This window comes from Scleropages formosus, chromosome 25, assembly GCF_900964775.1.
Source record: "Scleropages formosus chromosome 25, fSclFor1.1, whole genome shotgun sequence".
Classification (NCBI taxonomy): domain Eukaryota; kingdom Metazoa; phylum Chordata; class Actinopteri; order Osteoglossiformes; family Osteoglossidae; genus Scleropages; species Scleropages formosus.
The window spans coordinates 9,141,118-9,157,182 of record NC_041830.1 but is presented as its reverse complement, the minus strand read 5'-3'; the positions used below and the strand labels follow the sequence as shown (position 1 = coordinate 9,157,182).

At 45.5% G+C, this 16,065-nt stretch overlaps 3 protein-coding genes across 5 annotated transcripts in view; 1 reads left to right on the top strand and 2 right to left on the bottom strand.

Moving 5' to 3' along the window:
- Positions 1-6,862, bottom strand: part of rnf43 (ring finger protein 43) — a 94,312-nt gene extending 87,450 nt beyond the window's left edge. The window contains exon 1 of the mRNA XM_029249236.1: positions 5,097-6,862. Coding sequence (XP_029105069.1) covers positions 5,097-5,336 — 240 coding nt within the window. The 5' untranslated portion in view covers positions 5,337-6,862. The remainder of the gene's footprint in view (positions 1-5,096) is intronic.
- A 1,475-nt stretch (positions 6,863-8,337) lies between these two features.
- Positions 8,338-13,644, bottom strand: hsf5 (heat shock transcription factor family member 5). Of its 3 annotated transcripts, XM_029249422.1 has the most exons (8): positions 12,966-13,644; positions 12,511-12,670; positions 11,857-12,363; positions 10,556-10,831; positions 10,321-10,409; positions 9,709-10,147; positions 9,381-9,500; positions 8,338-9,281 (listed from the first exon to the last, which is right to left on the bottom strand). In XM_029249422.1, the coding sequence occupies exons 3-8, from the start codon at positions 12,344-12,346 to the stop codon at positions 9,253-9,255; spliced, it is 1,443 nt and encodes a 480-aa protein (XP_029105255.1). In that variant the 5' UTR covers positions 12,347-12,363; positions 12,511-12,670; positions 12,966-13,644; the 3' UTR covers positions 8,338-9,252. The 3 variants fall into 3 exon arrangements, with proteins under 3 accessions (XP_029105255.1, XP_029105256.1, XP_029105254.1); XM_029249423.1 differs by lacking the exons at positions 12,511-12,670; positions 12,966-13,644 and having other exon boundaries at positions 9,704-10,147; positions 11,857-12,503; XM_029249421.1 differs by lacking the exons at positions 12,511-12,670; positions 12,966-13,644 and having other exon boundaries at positions 11,857-12,503.
- Positions 13,645-14,146: 502 nt separating this feature from the next.
- On the top strand, positions 14,147-15,828 carry supt4h1 (SPT4 homolog, DSIF elongation factor subunit). Its single transcript, XM_018742168.2, has 5 exons — positions 14,147-14,316; positions 14,628-14,734; positions 14,825-14,880; positions 15,244-15,297; positions 15,433-15,828. Exons 1-5 carry the CDS (start codon positions 14,248-14,250, stop codon positions 15,498-15,500), a joined length of 354 nt encoding a protein of 117 aa, XP_018597684.1. The 5' UTR covers positions 14,147-14,247; the 3' UTR covers positions 15,501-15,828.
- Positions 15,829-16,065: the final 237 nt, after the last annotated feature.

The following is a 16,065-nucleotide window of genomic DNA, read 5'->3' as shown; positions in this document are numbered from 1 at the left end:
GGCGAGCGACGTGTCGCATCTCACGGAACACACCGATGGCACGCAGCACGGTCCGCTCCGCCGGGGATCCGCCTCGCCCTCCCCGGCGCTCCACCGCGAACCCATGTGGTGTTTATGAAAGCGCGGAGAGGTCAGTCCCACCTTGGCCCTTGCCGGGACAAAGCCCTCGGAGTGGAAACAATTCGGAGGGAACTTGGCGAACGCGAGCACGTTAAAATCGTTTAGCTGCTTTTAATTGGACGCAAAGGCCGCCGGAGGATTAACTTCAAAGGTGCGGCGAGCGTACGCCCTCTGCGCAGGTCCCAGGGGACAGGTGGCCTTCCCGCTCCAGTTCAAAGGCATCCCCGAAAGCCTTGAACCGCTCCGTCACACACTGCGTTGGCCTCGCACGAGTGCTGTCGACAGCCCCGCAACGTCCGCTGAGGAAACGTCCGCGCTCGGGCCGAGACGGAGGATTTACGATGCGCCTTTGTCCTTTATCGAGTCAAAGATACACATCTGTAAGGACGGTCGCGGAAGGTTCCAGAACAGCAAGGACATACACGCAGTCCAAAGCCTGTGGCATCTCTGACACGACATGACAAACAAAGCATATTGACACATGGAACATGATTAATGCGCCACGAGATTAGTGGCAGAGCGACAGGCTGACGTCTTGGTTTCACCCACTCAGAAGCTCAAGTCAAATGCGCTATAAAAACACTTGCTTGTTTACATTTACACGTATTCATTTAGCAGACGTTTTTCTCCAAAGCGACATACATCTCATAGAAAATACAATGTGTTCATTAAATCAGGAGAAACAAAGTTGCAGACATGTGATTCTTAAGTACAGTTAGTTTCTTTCCACCATATGAACAAATGTTCATCACATGAGTAGCTGAATATAGGTTTGGGAATCGTCAATATTCCGATAACCACATTTTTAATTTTTCTTTTGTTACATTACATGAGTAGTTGCGTGAAGCTTTATCTGTTGTTCAACAGTCATTTGCTCAAAACACGTCACAACTCTTTAAAAACACAACTGAGCACAGCAAGAGGCCCAAAACGTGCAACTTTGAGTTCCTTCATGAATGACATGTATGAAGTACTCCCTCATTTTTTCTCCCAGAGGAGGGAGAAAAGAGAAAAAAAAAAAAAAAAAAAAAAAAAACATTTTCATGCCATGTCTAATCATCTTCTTCCAGAGATGACCAAGAAAGACCAAAAAAAGAAAGAGGCTAAACAACCTGTGGGATAAAAAAAATGAGACGCAGAAGAAGATGACATGTGGTCAGAGAGGCATAATTAGTGTGGTCTATGAAAGGCGGCCGTCGCGCCCCGCCGTGGCTCGGAGAGGACAAGTCCGAGTAGCCTCGGGATCCGGCTGGGGGACACGCCTGCCATCTGGAGCAACTCCCCTTCTGAAATCTCAGGGCGCAGCTACTCTCTACAAGTCCATTCTCCTTCATCTTCGAGGGTCCAGGGTCACCAGAACACTGACCAAAACATGCGCAAGTAAGTCGTAAGTTGAAAAGTCTGAGAAAATGCCGTCTGGTGGCTTCCGCGTTCAAACAGCCACGAACCAGATCCCAAATCCAACCAACCAACCAACCATCAATATGCTGTTCGACAGAAGGTTCAGAGCAGTTTGTCCTGGGAACACGTGACTAAAAAAAGTCTTTGTTCATCCCGGTGCGCGAGGATATGGAAGCCCAGATGTCTCCGTATTACCTGCTCTTGCCCCGAGGACAGGAACATAAAGCAGGGACAGAAACCAGCAGGCTGCGGTAAACCAAGGCCTGTTGGGACAAGCCAGGCCGGGCTACAAAGCACGTTTCGCAGAGTGGCGAACCTCTCCGAGACCAGAGGCCACAGCTCTGTCTCCCCCATCCCACCCGTGCCCTCGGGGGCTCCGCTCCCACCTGGGCCGCCGTCCGGCCGCCTCCGTGCTTTTGGACGCTCCTAAAAAAAGCCTTCCGGTAAAGCCTTTATAGAGACTCCAAAATCCCACCTTGTCCCTCTGCAGTGAGCAAGCAAAGAGCTTCATTATTTATTCCGACGTGTGAAAAACCCACGACTGTAAATCTGCTCATCCTTTGTTTACAGTCAGCAAATGATTTGCGTCGACGTGGAAAAATTTGTACAAAAAAAATTTGACTCATGGAAGTGTGATCTGCATTTAAATGCCTTCAACGGGGTAAAATGAGCATATTTTACAAATAGTACTACAAATTTGTACTTGTAATTATTAGTTCAGCAGAATCCAACAGAAACTCGATTACAGGTATCGAAAAATTGAGTACACCTTCTAGTTTCATTATAATATCCATTGATTTTAATTTGCCTGCCATGCAGCAGAACAGGTACAAATGTTGTGCTATTTTAATAGAAAGGATCTAAAAGGGTTTGTGCAAAGATGAGGAACTTGCTTTGGTTTTCAAATAACTGTTCTGGTGAAACAGTACACATCATGGCTACGTCAGCAGAGCTACGAGAGGACCGAAAACGGAAAACTGTTGATCCCCACATCTGAGAAAGGATCTGCAATTCTATCATTCTATTGTGCAAAAGATAATTTACAAATTGGAAAAAAATATAATCCAAATCACCAGCAATCGACTGAGAACGCGCCATTCTGCTAAATTTCCACTCGTTTCCACAGCCAGTGTCAACGTGCACAAGCCATCAATCAGAAAGAGACTAAACACACTTGCTCCTCAAGGAAGGTCAGGCAGAAAGGGGCCTCTGCTTCCCCAAAGAGCATCTGAAGTTTGGCCATAGATCACCTGGGTTTAGGACAGGGCTTCTGGAACAATGTGCCCTGGAGAGATGACTCAAAGGTGGAATTAACTGGCCGCAAAGCCAGATGTCATGTATGGTGCCAAGCAAACACTGCCTCTGAACACAACCTCACATGACCATAGAAATGGTGGTGGGAGCATTATAGCGTGGGGCTGCTATGCTTAAGGCTGAATCAAAAATGAGTCTTCCAACAGGAGAACGGTCTGAATCAGTGGAACGAAAGAAGAAATTGAGGTTTCTAGAGGCCAGAAACTCAACTCAAATGTCCTGGAGGAAGCTGAACGGAGATATACCCATGAGTGTTCAAACATGGTGCAATTGAAGCGCTTGTGCATAGAAGAGTGGGTCAACTCTCCTCTCGGTCAATGTAAGAGACTGTTGGACAGTTACAGGAAAAACATGTGGCTATTTTTGTCAAAGAGGGCAACTCATGCTGTTGAATCCAGGAGTAAACTTCCTTTACCCGTCCCAGAAAAGTTCACTTCTGCTGAATTTTGACAACTAAATTACTGCATTATTCCAGTGTTATACATTAAATGTGGTCACATTAACTCAAAGATAGCATTTCGTCGAAGGCCACACATCCAGATATCCATAAAAAATGTAGAACATGCAGTCTGTGGTCTGCTCCAGGTAGTGTAGTGTTTAGGGCTGTCATCAGGCTCTCTAATGGTTTAGTTCTGAACACCAGTCCTATTACACTCCTGCTTTGAATTATTACCATGGTAAAAATTACACAGCTATACAAATGGGTAAATAATAATAAGCTTGTCATCTAATATTTTAAGTGTCCTTTCACAGAGGTGAAAGTTACAGATGAATAATTCTTATTTGTAAACAGAAAAATGGAATATTGCCTACAGTATAAACATCTTAAGAAGGCTTGCTGAACGATTACAACTGATATCTAGCTACACACAATCACGAAATCGCTCATATGAATGAAGCCCTGGTCTAAGGCCTCGAGTCTCCAAAAATATTGGTAGACAAGAAGTTGCAAAACGCTCGTAAAGAAAAATGCAAATGCACACCGAATTACTTCACAAGGACGTCCTTTTTCTCGAAAAACGTATGGCAACGTTCGGCTCTAGGCATTCCCGACCCAGTCACAGCGTTGAACTCATTCTGAGCTATTCATATGATTTCTGGGAATAAGAATGGTTCTCTTTGATTTGACACTCTTGGTGGTTTCACACAGCTGTCCACCCTGCCATAAAAAGGAAACAAGACCCATTATTGGACTACATATAAAACCCTGAGCAGGACAAGCCGCTAGCGAAAGTGAGGAAGTGATCAAGTAGAGACACCTATTCTGTCCTGCACTGCCCCAATCATCTGGAAAAGACTAAAAGAGAGGGGAAACGTCTTTAGGGGGGAAATTCTTTCAACAGGATGTTTCAGGAGAACATTCCGAATTATCCATCTGAAACGCAGATAAAGCTCTGCATCCAAAGACTCGACGCTCTCCACCTTCCCGATGCCAGCGATTTTATGGACAACTACTAGTAGCTATCAAAATGAATAGTTTCCTGCTGGCAACGAAACAGCATGGGTCCTAAAATTTACTAGGCCACAAATCTATCGTATTTGTGAAGGACAGCTGGTGGGAGCGCTTCCATGCTCAATATCCAGTGTTTATTGGCAGACGTTTGCGAGAATGAAAACGGCAGCGTAAAACAAAAATGCGCATCATGGTAACCCAGGCTCCCTTGAAGAATTCTGGATTTCAGGCGTTACAATATGTGAGGAAGACCAAAAAAAAAAAAAAAAATGGCAGCAGCTTGTACTTGTGACTGGGAAGAGATCCAGACTTTACAGCGCAAGACGGTTCAACTGACTGGGTGATTCATATGAGGAGACGAGGAAGAAAAGTGCGGGACACTTGAGGGTTTTTTTTTTTTTTTTTTATGTCACTATGTTTACATCCGTTTTTCAAAGGACTTTGCCAAGGTAAAAGAGGGCCAATCACGGTTTACAACTCACGTTGCCCAGACAAGCTCGGCAGTCAGAAAATAAAGAGAGTCAGTTTTCCGCTCTCCCAGACCAACTCCGCAGCCATTAGGAACACGAGCCAACTTTAAATGATACAGGGCCTCTTCATCCTGCACCCAGGGAGGTCAAGACCTCTGGATCAGACCTTAAGAGATAGCCAAAAGCTGCCTTTGGGTCAACGAGCGTCAGACACAAAAAGAACACGGCACTAAACGTGATGCAATAAAATGGTGAATAATACATTGTTTCCATGGGAAGCTGGAGCTGTTATGGATACGGAGCATCACCCACGCATGCGCCTCTTCTGGGACACCTACCTGCATCAGTCTCCCTTCAGCCTGGCCTCTCACTCCGGCGAACACCCCCTCCAACGTGATGGGCTTCCCTGTCGGCTCCTGCCTCAGCGGCGTCACCTTGATGAGCGCTTTGGGAGCCGAGCGCTCCGACTCGACGGCGGCGGCGGCCAGCTCCAGGCCCGTCTGGCCCAACACCATCTGCAGGGCTGCCATGAAGAGCCACGGCCAGAGCCCGGCCAGCGGCCGCTGAGACGCGGTCATTGCGCCGGCTGCAGGCCCTGGCTGCGCATGGTGAGGTACAAACTGCAGGAGGACAAAGAGCCCCGGAGGTGTCCCGTCCCCGTCCTCCTCCTCCTCGCTGTAGGGTGTCTGCACCTTCTAATGTGGACACATCCAAAACGCGGGGTGCATCAGCAATCTTCTAACCCTTCCACGAGATCTACTTTACATGCCCCCCCCACCCCACGTCAACTCAGGCATCACAAGCGGTGTAAAGCACGCGCATCGGGAGCCGAGCCGAGCGCGGGACCGTAAGTTACCTCACGCTCAGAGCACTGCTCAATGACACGAGAGGAAATTAACCCTCATTATACTTTGCAAGAGTTGAGCGAGTATCTCTTCAAGCCTCAAACGCAGGAGCCCCACTCATGGCCTCCACGCACGCTTTCAACCCGCGGGTCCCCGTTGGGCCCCCGCGTCCAGTCACTTTACTTAGTTTCTATCCCAACTTTACATTTTGCCACCAAAGTTCACCTCCGCTGAGTACAGTGAGCAGGTCCAGGTCCAGGTCCAGCAGCTCCAGTCAAATGCTCAGCTTTGTTGCCACCCACTGGGACAGGAGCCCTGCTTGCGATGGAGAGCTCGAGACGCTCCAGAAAGGCTCCAATCAGGTAATCCAGGGTAAATTTAAGATGAAACACGAAGGACCCATGATGGCATGATGCTGCAGTATGTCTAATAAATGGCACCGCAGGACTCGAGGCGCAGGTTCCCACATGCAGACATCAGCCAGGGTTTGAGTTTAACAAAAAACAGAATAAATCACTGCGTACTTCCAGTCGGGCTTATAAAGAAAAAAAAAAAAAAACAACATCAAAATTATTTTTCTTTTTTTTTTTTTACAAGTTGTAGGTTATGCGTCTTGTGGGCGCAGCGAGAGTAGAAGTAAAGAGCAGGGGAAAAAAAAAAGGCACGTCGTTGCGGGGAAAAGTGGGAAGGAAGCAGCTCCTTGTCTTTGAAAGTTGCGCGTCCTCGGCGGCGCAGTAAAAGAGGGTAAGTTATCAGTACTAGTATGAGTACTGCCGGAGTTAGTTAGCAGCAGGAGAGTTAACCCGGGCTGCGGCGACCGGCGTAAACACACGTGCGGTCCGTCCAGCACACGTACGAGCACGGCGCTCGGGAGCGAGCGCGTCTGTCCGGCCGGTGTGTCACGATCTGCTCCGGCTCCCCTCGCGGTTGGCTTGGAGGAACTAAACACACGCGTACAAAAAGAGAAAGGGGGGGGGAAACACTTCCCAAAATATTATTCACTCCAGCAAGTTGCGCCTCGGGAGAAGTCGCGGCCGTTCCGTGAAAAAGCAGCAGCAGGTCGGCGCCGAGCGGAACGACGCGCTGAAAACAAGGTGAAGGTGAGGGCTGCGCGGTCGCTGGTGCCTCCGTCCCCCCCGGGATCCCATTGAGACTCTACCTGCTCGCTGCCTGTCACCGAGGGTGGAGCAGCGGAGCGCAGAGCGCGGCCCAGGCGCCGCCTCGTGCGCCCCCTGCGGGCGCTGAAGGGGAAGCTGCGGGCCAAAGGTTCTCTGCGGTGAGGGCGCGTGTTTACAGCTGCGTTTTCACCCGCGAAGGACGGCGGGGTGGCGTGTCGCGTCGCGTCGCTTCGAACTGTAGGCTGGCGTGAACGCGAGCTGAAGGTTTTCGTTGAGTTATTAAAAAAAGTCCTCCGGGATCCAGGAACTGTTGTCATTCGTTGTCTGCACCGCGACGTGGCTTATTTGAGTTAAAAAACTGATTTTTAATGGTAACGGCAATCAATCACCTCTAGCGTGCGTCACCCAGAATCTCGGGAGAATATCATGGGGGGGGAATCAGACAAGCCTAGCGCAGTAAAAGTTTGGCGTTGCAGTCGCTGCAGCTAAACTGGCCAGTTATTGACTATGAAGCCGGGGCAATTACTTTCTCATACTTATCACCTCCAGACCACATGTGTAAAAACTTAAAAAACAGCAATAATTGATACTTGACAATTAGAAATTTGAGACCAGGACTACTTGTACCAGGGGTTCATTGTCACACAATCAAACCAGAGGTTGTTGTGTAATAATTTCCCCATCAAAATTATTCCTTCCTGTCCTGATTATGATCATCTGAAAAATACACCAAATATTCTAAGATTAGTGTAAAATTTCTCTATTTCATCTGTCAAAGGAATTTGTCAGTAACAAAGTAACCAAACCTGCCATAGTGTTGATTGTCGCAAATTGACTGCTAATAACATTTCACTGCGCTCAGGTATGACATAAAAGGGGCATAAATTCTTACCCCAGTCTTCAAGCTTTTCTCTGATCTTGGAATGAGTTTTCTGAAATGACTTCAGGCTGAAAAATCCTCACGGGAATGAAGAGTCTCCCCACTAACTTGAATTTCATCCAGTGCAAGGTGACTCGTCTTTACAGAGCTTTAACAGAGACTTTAAGAAAAACATGTCAAATGCTCCTATTAACACTACAGATCAATCTTAAGACAAAATAAGGCCCCTTCGGCATCCAAATAAACATGTTGCAACAACTTTACACACTTTTTCCAAAGGTAAATGTAAGTATGCTGCTAAGACTTAAATACACAGGTTATCAAGTTCATTATGCCTTTAAGTCAGTGTGTATAAACTTTCCTGGCAGTGGGATATTTCAGCTAACGGTGACTTCCCATCTATTTACATTGACAGTATTTATTTACCTTTACCCACACTGTATACTGAAACAGTACATTGTCCCAACAAATACAGTTTAGACATTGTTATACTCCCCTTTCTTTCACCAAAGTTTGTGAATGCAGGGACCAGGAGGGATGATCTTCTTGTGCCCTTGAGCTAGGTAACTATACCCATAATAAAGGCTCAAAGATATGTGAATGGGGCAGAAGCACAACTGAAACCTGAATGTCAGTCACTTTTCTGTCTGCTAAACTAAGTTATTGCACTGGCTATGAATACATAAAACAAAAAATTCCAAAATAAAAAGAAAAATCAACATAAGTGAGGATCGGTGCATCTTTTAATTAAAGCAATTATTTTAAATGTCAAACAAACATTTTTGAATCACACCAGGTTACAGGATTTCTTGGAGGGCAAGTAGCAACGGTTTAATATTACAAAAATGGTAACAAACAACTATAAATATAAATGCTAAGAACAAGTACACTTTAAAATTGTGTCCTTAAATAATTAATATTAGAAAAACACAAATATTAGTAAAGCTGTGACAAATGCAAGAGGCTTTTTTTCCAAACAGTCAGCATACAATCACACAATATAAAAAGCTATATGCTTAAAAGCAAATCACAGTAGCAGGAAAAGTAACAACATTTTCTGGTTTAAAATCACAGCTACCATTTCTATGAGATTACTGTGGTGGCTAGAGATCTTAAACAGCAGAGAAGGCAGTACTTGGTGTTCAAAAATATACAATAATTGGAATTCCAATGCTGCCATTTATTAGGATAAGTATTTTTGAGCCAGCAAAGTGAACTAAATGGAAATTTCTGCACTTGTACTTTGCAACAGACATACTTGCTGCACAAACATTGCAAGCAAGACTACAGAGGTTTCAGTGCCTTCATCATATATCTGTGTCTAGTCACAGCTGGTGTTAATGACAGCAAGAATTGAAAATTGTGCATATATTAGTTGTAAAATGGAATTTAAAATTAGTACTAGCACTAGACTGGATAAAAAGTTATTTTAAAATGACTGTAAAAACTGCCATTTTGCTTTTGAAAGAGATTAAAACCTGATGAATTGCAGCTGTAAATTCATAAGGCACCAAGTGTTAAATTTAGCAACTCGCATTGTTAGTTTTGGTCTTTTGTGTTGATTTGTATTTTACTTAAGGAAGCAGATTTGTCCCAAGGTTTTCTTGAAAATACATAAGGAGCAATGCTGTTCTTTTTCACCATCCAAGTTTCAAACCGACAGACACCTCAGGTCCTGATCTGTAAAACAACAGACATTTATGGACTTACAACTATTAATTTTTAAGAGAAGCTTCATTCTTACCAAGAAACTTGCTTTGTTTTAGAGACTCTACTTACCCATGGCATGGAAAGGGAAAGAGCAGACATTGTTGAAGGTATTACTGGCTAGCTCAGGGTAACATTGGCCTGTAATGTTTCTCCAAGGAAAGTCAAAGGATCCCTTGTGTTGCTTGGCACCTAAAGAGAAACCTCATTTACTTAAGTTTTACAAAGTTCAGAACCAAATGACCGAACGCTGACATGTTGTTGTGACATGGAGGTACCGCATACCTATATGCTGAAGTCTACAACCTTTCCAAATTTCTGTGTTTACAAATAAAACGATTTGGCCATATTTTAAATGCCAGAAGCTACAGAGTACAATTGTGTCCTATGTGTACCTTACGTGAAAAATCCAAAGCAGGTGAATCATTGGAAGTGCGGTCTTGGTTTCCACTGTAGTTAGCTTGTTGAAGGCTGTCAGGATGAATGATGGCAAACGCACCGTCTGGTGAAATGTCATTTAGCACAGCAACACTCATCCCACCCGCTGGGACAAGGCCACGGGGGGATGCCTTCATGGAATCCATAAGAATGGGCAAAGCATTCGATCCAGCAGGCTCAGTGGAGTTGAGCTGACCAGAAGATGATGGGCTCAAGTCGAAGAATGAGACTGGCATCTCGGTGGCCTGCACTTTTGCCATACATACAATGGGAGACACCTGAAGGTTATCAGCTATTTGGAAGACCGTATCCAGGTTAACATCCTCCTTCTTAGCCAGCTCACTGTCACTGCTGGGCCATTCTTGGTTTTCTGGATGTACCCAGCTCCCTGGATAGTTTGTCTGAAAAAGTGTGATAAAGTGTTACGGTAATCACATGTCTGAAACTCACCATGAAATACAGTGCCTTTGTATTGTTCAATCTTCTAGAGAATTAAACATTTTATCTCAACTACTTCAGTGTTTAGCTTTTCAGATTATTTAGAAAAATTTATTTCAGTCCTAGAAACACTAACCTGATTATAGCTGTAATGGGAAAATGCGGATGAAGTTTGGTGAACTCTTCTTGCGTTCACTACCGGCTGAAAACAGCACTGACACATTGCTGCAAAATTAACAATTAAAACAGTAAAATAAGAATGTTTTTGCAACTTCACAGTTAAATCAATTTTAAAAATATGCAAAGTAGTAAATGTGCATAAATATTGGACTTAAAATATTCATTCTAATTTCACTACAAAGCCAGATTACCTGAGGCATAAAAACCAGGGGGGTACTGTAAATGGTGGGGCGCGATGCGGTGCTTTTGCCTATAGCCAAGATGAGGAGAATCAGAAGGCAACTGCTGTGCGCCCAGGGTGGGGGAGACGGTACAAGGAGCCGATGTGTCGGAGGGCTCCACAATCCAGCTACACTGTGGCATCACAGTACGATCATAACCCCTCATTTCCTGTTCACTGTGGCACTGATCTGGAGACAACATGCTGCCATGGGATCCGTCATGGATATGGCCAGCAAGCCTGTGACCTGCAGACAAGACTGTATATAAGATGTCTATGCAAGAGAACACCACAACTGAGGATAATTAAGTATTTAACAAGTTGTTAAAATTATTATTTATTAATCTTAAATTGGGGGGGGCGCGGTGACGCAGTGGGTTGAGCCGGGTCCTGCTCTCTGGTGGGTCCGGGGTTCAAGTCCCGCTTGGGGTGCCTTGCGGTGGACTGGCATCCCGTCCTGGGTGTGTCCCCTCCCCCTCCAGCTTTACGCCCTGTGTTGCCAGGTTAGGGCCCTGGCTCCCCGCAACCCCGTATGGGACAAGCGGTTCAGACAGTGTGTGTAATCTTAAATTTCAGAAATACAACTTTATTGTCACTCTAGGCATTTTGACATTTTTATTATGGAAATGTCTTATGATGCAAGTTTTTTGGAGCAGCATTCATTTAATTAAAAAATGTGTTTTTTTTTCCCACTTGTGAACCTCAGCATAACCTCCATCTTTAATCAGCGGTTGGCTTCACCAGTGACCTTTCTTTCATTATAAAAGTTAATACTCGACCTGGAAGATAACTTGAGAATGAAATGTGAAAAATTAGGTCACCTTTCTCCATCTTGTTGGACAGACACTGAGCTCTATGAGCACCCCTGCTGAATATTACCACGCTTTGCCTGTCAGATGTTGTATGTACTTGCATCTTCCCAGTACACTGATTTTGTCTCTGTGCTGGTGAGCCAGTTCTGTTCTGTTGTTAGGCAAATAAAAAAGAAAAGCAACTTCATAATTATTTACCCATTTTTCAGCATGGTATCCTCGATGAAGGACACTACTAACACTGGAGCGCGACTCCAATCAACAAACCCTTCGGGTCGCTAGGCAACAGCAAATAATGCGCCGCTTGCTGCCCCCATAGCTACCGATAAACGCGTAAAGAAACAATTTTTTTTTTTTTAAGTAACCAGTAACTGAAGTTATGCTGCAATGACTGAAATGGGCGCAGATGTTTAAAAGTGGACATAATAACTCGGACAGAAAAATGCAGACAGTGACTTACCCGCGTGCCCCCTGCAGGGCGGCGCCGAGAACTGCAGTTGCCACCGGCTCGGCCGCCTACAGCTGACCTCCAGGCCCGCCTGCAACTTGGCCCGGTTGCTTCGCGTCATGCGCCTCAGGTGGGCCAGCAGCTCCGGCTTGTCCCGTTTGAAATACGGGTTCTGGAAGTGGAGCTCGGCCGGGCTGTCGGGCTCATCATCCTGGCGGCCGCCTCCCTTCCTGAAGCCGTACAGGTTAAGCTGGCGGATGAAGCTCGTGAAGTTGTTGGTTTTGAAGAGGTCGCCGCTCGCGGCGTTGCCGCCGTCCGCCGCCGGCTCCCGGACCGCCGACAGCACCTCGGCCTCGAAGAGCGCCCGGTCGATGAGGATGCCCTCGCCCTGCTGGTCCCAGCGCACCGAGTCCGTGTGCGGGTCGTTGACGAGGCGCCACAGTTTGGCGGGGAAGTTCTTCATGTTGATGGGGAGGAAGAGGAGCGCCGCGTCCAGCTCCATGGACACACCGCCGGGACCTGGAATGCGGGCGCAACCGATTAAGTTATTTCCTTGAAAGTTTAATCGCTTTGTCGTTCCTTAAACCGCTCCGCGCGCCCCTCTAGGTGTCCGAGCGTTTCCATGGGCCGAGTGTCCTCAATCCACTGACTCGTTTTGAGAAATACCTCGAGGCGTCGTCTCTTGCGTCGTCTTCTCGAAAAGTCCGCGCTGAACCGTCGCTGACGAGTGCTACGCGCGTGACCGCGCCGCGCGCTGGAACTTCCGAAGGTTCCATCTCGAGCGGCGAGGCGTCCTCGCGCCACGTGAGCACGAGGAGCGCGCGGCCTGCAGTGGCGCGAAAAGGGCGGCAGAGCAGCGCAAACACCACAGTAAAAACAAGGAAGGGGGGCAGCGAGCACAGTAATTAGAGCAAGACCGAAATAAGACTGGCAGACAAAAGAAAAAGAACAAAACACCAAGAGAGTAACGTAAAGAACAAAGCGAAAACAACAAGTGGACAACAGGCTCAAAGTACCGATGCAGTGCGAGCCTCGGTTTATGGCGGGAAATTATACACGTGTGAAGATTTCCGAACAGAATCAATTGTGTCCAGTGGTTGGTCTCACAAGATGGTACTTACATTTATTCATGCAGTAGACACGTTTCTCCAAAGCAGCTTACGGTGAACTCTTTGACACCTTTCCACTGAAGGTGCCGCAATGAACGGCTCATCTGCGCAGCGGCGCAACACACACGCCGAGGGGCCTTTCGAGTCACTGGTTCACTTGAAACGCAACTCTTCGGTCCGTGGGAGGAAACCAACGCAAACAGGGGGAAAAACTTGCACAAACTCCACGCAGACAGAGCAGGGATGAAACCCACGGCCTCCCGCTCCGTCCCGGGTGCTTTGGGACGACACACATCACTGCTCGCTGCGCCACCGTTCAATAACAGTTGTTAAACACACCGGGAAAAGGATGCATGTTGTTAAAGGACCATTATTAGTATTGAAATTAACCGCTTCGGGGCATGGAGCAGGCCAGTGACGGGTTAGGAACGGGATACCGTATGTTGGATCACAGGAGTCAAACACCTTGCGCTACGCAAGGCATTGTGATATGTCATTTCATCCAGTGCAGTAATTTCCAACTTGTTTAACACTGTAAGTAATCACTCATCTTACTTCACTGCCGAAAAATCACTATTTTTACACTCTTCAAAAGATTGAATCGCCTTTAATGATTAAATTCAAAAGTATTCTCTGGGTGGGATGAAATGCATTGAGGATGGATTGTTGTTTTTTTTTTTTTTTGCAGATTTCTCATTTTTGAGCAGCCATTCATATGGGTTTGTTGTACTGAATTTTTTTAAAATATCATTTCTTAATACAAACACAGCAAAGAGGAACTCCGTGGGAAATGAAAAGATTCTAGGAGAATAAAATATTTACATTTACATGTATTCATTTATTGGAGGCTTTTCTCCAAAGCGACGTACATCTCATAGAAAATACAATTTGTGCATCGCAGGAAAAGAGGCTTTGATGCAGTAAAGTGCAGCAGTTTGTTTCTTTCCACCATGAGCCAATGTACAACTTTTATCCGAATATCACAAAGCCTGAAATAAATGCACAGCTCAGCAGTTTTTCAGAGGTTTACAGTAACTGGCGATTACTATGGTACTCTTATACTGCTTGCCGTCATTACGAAAGGGTTTTATTAAAAAATGCAGTCTAAGAGATATGCAACAACTTGCGCCGCATTTAAAAAAACGCGAACCGATGACGTACTATTTCGGCGCCAGTCGGTGATGTAATTTTAAGGCACCGGAAGAAGTCTTTGCGTCAGTGTTGCTTGAATTACACGAAGGTTTCTGAGAAAAAAAGAGGTAATAGTGCGGAAAATTCGCTTCTTGACTACGGAATGGCTCTCGAAACGGTGCCGAAGGACCTCCGCCACCTGCGGGCGTGTCTCCTATGTTCACTCGTTAAGGTGAGTAACCATAAACTATACGGTGAGGCCTAGTAGTAGTTTCAGTCCTAAACACTGAGCTGGAACGACAGTTGGCCATGGAATACATGATTTGGCCAGTTTGATATACATTTAACATTTTAGCATGTGAACGAATAGCTAGCTGCATTTTACAGGTAAGCAACACGCACTGTGACTGTGTTACATCCGTGGTGACTGGAATGTTCAGAATTCAATGTAAATTGTTGGATCAAGAAAAATGCCGAATTCTGTTCTGAGGCCCAACCTCTCTCTCTCTCTCTCTCTCTCTCCCCCCACAACCACCACCGTAGACCATCGATCAGTTCGAGTACGATGGCTGTGACAACTGCGAGTCGTACCTCCAGATGAAGGGGAACCGGGAGATGGTGTATGAATGCACAAGTTCTTCTTTCGACGGGTACAGTATCCATCTCTGAATGCCTTCCAAAGTAAAAGGGTCTTCGCAATCCTCCTTGCGTGTGTCTGATGACTGGGTTTTGTCCTGCAGGGTAATAGCAATGATGAGTCCAGAGGACAGCTGGGTGGCCAAATGGCAAAGGATCAGTACGTATCTTCGACACAGAGTCTGCTGTGGTTATGCGTGCGTGGCTCTCGATCATTTAAAAAGGACGATTTAATCGGCCTTCGGTCACGTTAATGTTTTGATTGGACCAAGAAGCACCTTTCTTTAGGCTTAAGAATTAAGAGCCTGGCCTATTTTCTTTCCCTAAAGGAGACAAAACTCTTACTACTAAGATTATTCTGATCAGTTGTTAGGAAGCCCCTTTCTCTTGGATCCTGCAGGCCCTCACTTCCTTAACCTTAGTTAATCAGGTGGGACAGGGCATCTGTAATAAATGGCTGGAATTTCACAAGGAGCAGTTTGGGAACCATGACTTTGCTAACCCATAACCTTTTTTTTACCAGGCACTTTCAAGCCAGGGGTCTATGCAGTAACAGTGACAGGAAGACTTCCACCAGGTATTTGTTAGTGTGGGACAGTTCGTTTGAGTGCGGGGTTGTTTTCAGTTTCATGCAGATGAACATTGTCTTCTTTTGGCTCAGACTTTCTGCAATGGTATTGTGGCTTAAATCGGTTTCACTCTTCTCCACCAGGTGTTGTGAGGGAACTGAAAAGCAGAGGAGTGATCTACAAGTCCAGAGACACAGCTGTAAAGACATAAAATGTCAATCTATATGGTTTTGTGCTGTCACCTTTTTTTTCTTTTTCCCCTTTAATGTTAAGAGGATGGACATATGCCATCGATTATTGAACCACATCAGTAGAACAGCCCTGTTTTTTGCAGCGGATAAGAAGTTTGAGATTTCTAGGGAGGCAACATCTTTTGTGTTTTTGTAATATTACTTTGTACCCAGCCCTCCATATTGTCCTTTCATTTAGTTTAATAATTCTGTAATGTACATGATTGAAAAACATTTTCTGAAACACACAATCTTCTGACTGTTATTGTTTAAAGTGAGATTAAAATTTTTTTTTAAATCCAAAAAAAACATCACTGAGGAATGGCCTGTAATCAAAGAATTTCTCTCAATCTGTCTTCCTGTGATTTTATTTTATTTTTTGGTTGAGGTGGTATGTTTATTAACACAGTTAATTTTGACATTTAATCTAAGACCATCTTTTCTCGGAAAAATGGAGGAGAGATTAATTTAAAGTCTCAAACCACTGTACCTGTTTACTCTTATCCAGGGATGTCTGCGATTAAATGTGCTTCATTTAATATATGC